This window comes from Quercus lobata, chromosome 3 (assembly GCF_001633185.2).
Source record: "Quercus lobata isolate SW786 chromosome 3, ValleyOak3.0 Primary Assembly, whole genome shotgun sequence".
Lineage (NCBI taxonomy): Eukaryota > Viridiplantae > Streptophyta > Magnoliopsida > Fagales > Fagaceae > Quercus > Quercus lobata.
Genome location: NC_044906.1, coordinates 64,887,438 through 64,892,546, shown reverse-complemented (window position 1 = coordinate 64,892,546; position 5,109 = coordinate 64,887,438). Strand labels below are relative to the sequence as shown.

General features: G+C 33.5%; 1 protein-coding gene across 3 annotated transcripts; it reads right to left on the bottom strand.

The window, feature by feature from the left end:
* Window positions 1-2,227, bottom strand: LOC115982853 (homeobox-leucine zipper protein ATHB-13-like). 3 transcript variants are annotated; one of them, XM_031105578.1, is made up of 4 exons: window positions 2,074-2,227; window positions 1,716-1,935; window positions 1,259-1,635; window positions 1-649 (listed from the first exon to the last, which is right to left on the bottom strand). In XM_031105578.1, exons 2-4 carry the CDS (start codon window positions 1,840-1,842, stop codon window positions 299-301), a joined length of 855 nt encoding a protein of 284 aa, XP_030961438.1. In that variant the 5' UTR covers window positions 1,843-1,935; window positions 2,074-2,227; the 3' UTR covers window positions 1-298. The 3 variants fall into 3 exon arrangements, with proteins under 3 accessions (XP_030961438.1, XP_030961437.1, XP_030961436.1); XM_031105577.1 differs by having other exon boundaries at window positions 1,716-1,896; XM_031105576.1 differs by having other exon boundaries at window positions 1,716-2,227.
* Between the last annotated feature and the right edge of the window lie 2,882 nt (window positions 2,228-5,109).

The window sequence follows — 5,109 nt, the reverse complement described above, 5'->3', positions numbered from 1 at the left end:
TTGGACTTGAATTTTTTTCGCATAAATCCAACTAAGAAGAAACATTTAAAGTCTAGTAAACTTGTAGCAGTAGTAGTAGTATGTATAAAACTCCAAGACACATACCCTTTTATTCCTCCATATAGTTTATCAACCCCACTTGGAAATTCAACTTGCTATATTCTAGTTTAATTTATACACCAATATTCTTCTAAGGTACCAAAATATGGTTTTAATTAAAAGCACCATGATGAACAAAGGTCAAATTAATCAACCCCTCTTGAAGACTTTCACCACTTTGGGATAATAATATTCAAATTCAATTGAAATGTTGCTGCTCCAACCATGGCCAAAAGGCTGATTGATCATCCATGCCACAAAACATATTGCTTAAGCTTTCTTCTTTGACCATGTGGTCCATCTTTTGGCATTGAAGTTCAGGCCTTGATGTGGTTTGGAAGAGTTGAGCCACACCTGGAGGCCTTATCATAGAAGCTGGAAATAGTGGTCTGCTTGTTGGATGAGTGGATAGAGGGCTATCAATAGCTGGTGTCCTTGAGATATCCAACTTGATCTCAGAGCTATTCTCACTTCTATTGCTGCAGGAACCCTCAGTTTCTTTATTGAGGTTGATAGATTCTGTTGGTTCTCTATTTTTTAGTGCCAGTATCTGTAGCAATTAAAATAGACCAGTTCAGATGAAAGCATAAAAAACATAAATGAGAGAATGAGAGAATTAGTACATGGAGAATCAATCAAATGAGAGCTAGCTCAGATGGGTCTGACTCTGGAAGATCTCTCTCTCTTTTTAGATATGACTACCCTTCGGCCCCAAACTACGATCAATCAAATATATATACATAAAATAAAATAAAAATGATAGGAACAGGAGCTTTTTAAAAAGCCATTATTGGTTTTTAGAAGTTCTTCAACAGAAATAAGGCTCTGAAAATCATGATGTAAGAAAAAGTCAAAAAGCATAAATCTTAGTGGGCAAAAAATAAAAATAATCATGATTTCCAAAATCCTGATTTCAACACAATCCACACTCCCATGCAGAACTTGATATATGTTTTACAAAATCAATAAGCAAAAGATCCCGGCAGAACTAATGACTTAAAATTCAACTGAAACTTCTTTTTCTTTTAGATTCAAAAAATTCATTGAATACGTGTGTAACTTATCCATAAAAATAAGTAATAAAAAAAAATCCAGTGAAATAGAATTAAAATCTTGGAAATAAAGAAAAATCATTTTGCATCTATTGCTAGGAACTAACCTCTGCTTGAAGTTTTTGGTTCTGAGCTTGGAGTGCATCATTATCTGCTTTGACTGCTTCAAACTGTCTCTTAAGAAGATCATAGTCTTTCTCCAACTGTTTTGTCTTCCACCTTGCTCTCCTGTTTTGGAACCATATAGCAATCTGTCTTGGCTGCAGACCAAGAGCTCTAGCCAACTGCATTTTCCTCTCTGGCTCAAGCTTGTTTCCCAACTCAAAGTTCTTCTCAAGTGTCTTAACCTGTTCCATGTTAAGCCTCCTCTTCTTCTCCCCTACTTGTGACCCATCATCAGACAAATCATCCTCCCCATTACCATCGTCTCCCAATTCCACACCTGAAAATGACATGGATCTCTTCCCTAGGAAACTTGCAACCCCTACATCAACAAGAAAACGTCATTTAAAGCCCATACTAAGATTTTTAAGTATTTATGTGGGTGTGAGAGAGAGTACTTACCATGAAAGTCTTGAGGTGTGCATGAAGGTAGGATTGGATTGAGAGAAGTGGAATGTTGATTGTCATCTTCATGTGGAGGTTGTAGCATGAAATTTGTTGAGAAGAAGGCCATCCCATTACTAGTCATTATCTTCTAACTAGGCTTATGCCACCAGTCTTAAAAGCCTTGGTGATAATCTGGCTGCCATATTGAAAGAGAGAGAGAAGATTTGAAGAAACACTGAGTGGACAAAATTTAGTGTAAGAGAAGGAAAAGAGAGTGAGTGAGACTTAATTATATATCACATAAAAGAAAATATATATTGATTTCTTCAATCGGAAGTAGATGCACAATTGGAATGATCATTGGCTTATATACCTTATCAGCTTCTAGGAGAGTTTACTATTCTTTTATATGTAAGGAAGACAGAAAGAGAGAGATGTATTTTTCTGTAGTTCTCTTCTTATGAAGAGTGAATTCTCTTTTTATATGTTACTTTGCTATATCAAGATAAATCAACACTATTCTCTACAGAACATACTATTATTTCAAATATATGTGTGTGTATATATATATAACTAATATGATGTACACTTACAGTTATATTTTTTGTATAAAAGGGAAACGTGCTGAACCATGTCAATGGTTACTTTGTAGTCTTTTTCTTTTCTTTTCTTTTCTTTTTATAATGTTTTTTGTTTTTTTTGGTTTTTGTTTTTGTTTATAGAATTTGCTGTTATTTTCATGTAATGTTAATCTTCTTTCCATTCTCAGGAGACAAGCAGTGGTGTTATTCTTAACAAAGACAGTTGTCTATAAATATAAATTTCAAAATGGGAAGCAAGCACTTTTCAAGTTGCTTGATTGATTCCATGGGTAAAGGAAAGAAATGGGTTCTTATTTTATTCTTCTTTAATGTGAAGTAGTAGACTTGAGAGGAAAAAGAAAAGCTCTAAAAGCTCCAAATGATTATTTATTTCAATAAACGTATATATGAACTAGAGCTTTCAGATGGAGAGATGGGTGTGGTTTCATACAGTGAAAGAAAAAGTGAGAAAGAGAGAGAGATAGATTTATGGTTTCTTAGAGAAAGCAACTTTGCATGGTGTGTGATTTTGATCAATGATAAGGACACACTTTTTATTATTATTATCATTATAATTTTTTGTTCACAATTGTTGTTATACATTGTGAAAAAACATTTTTACAACTCCAACATAGTTTATAATTAACAATGTTTTCATTGTTTATCAACCACAATAAATCATAGATTTCAATCAGTTTAATTAGTAAAAAAAAAAAAATTTATAGTCGAATTATTAAAATGTTTGAGGTTCAAAGTCGGTTTATTCTAAAAATCAGTTAGTGTTTTGACCTGAAGATAAAAAACAATCAAATGCCGACGATGTGGGAAAAAAAGATTGTATAAGTATAGTTAGATTTAGAGAGGAGAGATAACTTGAGGAAAAAGAGAAATGAGTTGGCTGTATCTTTAGGTCCAAAGGGGGATTGAATTTGAGAGAGAGAGAAGGGGCAGGAATCTAGGGGATGGGTCCAATGAAAGGCGGGCAGGGGTTGCTACCTAACCCACCAACAGGTATCGTGCACAAGGACGAAGGTCTTTCCCATCATCGATTATCCCTATTTTATTTTATTTTTTTTCCATTCAATCTCATCTCATACACCAAAGCCAAAGCCAAACCAACCCTGTGTAATGCCTTTGCATGTCTAGACTATATGTGTAAGAAAGAGAAAGTGAAAGTGATCAGTGATCGAGTGAGATTTTAAAAGTCTAGGCAAACAAATATAAGGCTGCTGTGTGTGTTAAGTGTTAACCCTACACAGTAGAAAGAGCTGGTCTTTTTCATCTTTGTTGCTAAGTGTTACCCCAGCCCATCTCTGTGTTCGTCTCCATTCCCCCACTGCACCCCACTGTTCCTCTCTTTATAGCCACTTCTTCCCATTTGGCCTTCCTTGCTGTCCTTTCCTTTGTCGTTTCCTCCCTTTTTTTTCCTTCATTTTCAATCAAGATATCATCCATTTCAAAAGATTTCAAGAATATTCATTTCATTGTAAAGATTTAATTGCTTATTTTTTTTAAAAAAAAAAAAAGTCCTCCCATGCTTTGAAATTAAGTCGTAAAGTTTAAGACTTATAAATTAAACCATATAGTTACGCGAGTTTCAAATTAAACTGTTTGAGTTTAAGATCATATCAATTAATATGATTTTAAACTAATGAAATTATCGAGTTTAATTTATAATAGCCTTAAATTTCAAAAAATAATTTGAAATCTTTTACAATTATAGAGTTTTAAGTTTAGTTTTCTCTTTTTCTATTTATTTAACGGTATACATAATATTGCGTATGTTTATTCTGGAGATCGAAGAATAGTATTGCGTAGTTTGGATTATCATCTTAGGTAGAGCTTTAATTCTCAATATAATATATCTTTATCTTTAATATAACATAATCTTCTTTTTATAAACAAACGGAGAGGATCCTAATACCCATATTCTCTCTCCCCCTCAATTAGAGTTTGTCACTAACAAACAATAACAATGTGTATCTTCTTATGTTTTAAAACGTTGTACATTTCCTTACAAAGAGGTGAAATCTAAGTAATAATGTTCAAGTCATCTGACACAATTGCTTTGTTAACCTATTATAGGCTTCCTAGCTGAACATTTTACCTCAGGTTTTGAATTGGAGTCAACCAATGAACACCTTTGGTCATACCATATGTGAGCTTGCAGGGATTGTATAGTATAAGCCATCATTTTGCATTGAGCTACAGAACTAGAGAATGACCATATACCATTTTCAACTTTTGAAGTCAATTTCCCATTTTATCTGCCTTTGGATAAATTAGTAGTTTCTACTACAATTATTAGCTTTGATTCACTTGCGGTTGCAGAAGGGCTAAAAAAAGTTATGGGAATACCTTTCACAATTTGTCAGTTCTGAAATGTAAAGAAAGTAATCGAGTTCACATCACTTGGTAAAAGGACCAGTACAAAAGTTACAATTGTTGAATGTGGTCATGCTTTTTAACAAAGGTTATATATCAGAAATAGTATGAGCGGGGTCACTCTTCACAGCATAGCAGTAACTATCCAAGTTTTGTGGATCATTTATGGTTCTTTCTTTCATTTTCCTATTCTAAACTGATTCCATCATAAATAGAAATAAAGCAGCACACAGGGTCAATGATAAAGAACTATAATTCCAACGCATGGTCCCGAAATAGCTTATTTAATTAGCCACAAACATACTTTGCCACAATTTCAATTCGTGTGTCATGCTGTCATTTATTTGCTTGCCGATGTTCCAATCAATCTTTCAAGGGATTGAATGTTTTAAATTTGAATGGTAAAAAGCCAATGACATCATTCATCAATCCAATTTTTTATT

Coding starts and splice junctions, on each gene's coding strand:
- LOC115982853 (XM_031105576.1), bottom strand. CDS start 1,842: ATGACTAGTAATGGGATGGCCTTCTTCTCAACAAATTTCATGCTACAA. Junction 1,636..1,715: donor CACACCTCAAGACTTTCATG/GTAAGTACTCTC, acceptor TTGTTGATGTAG/GGGTTGCAAGTTTCCTAGGG. Junction 650..1,258: donor ACCAAAAACTTCAAGCAGAG/GTTAGTTCCTAG, acceptor TAATTGCTACAG/ATACTGGCACTAAAAAATAG.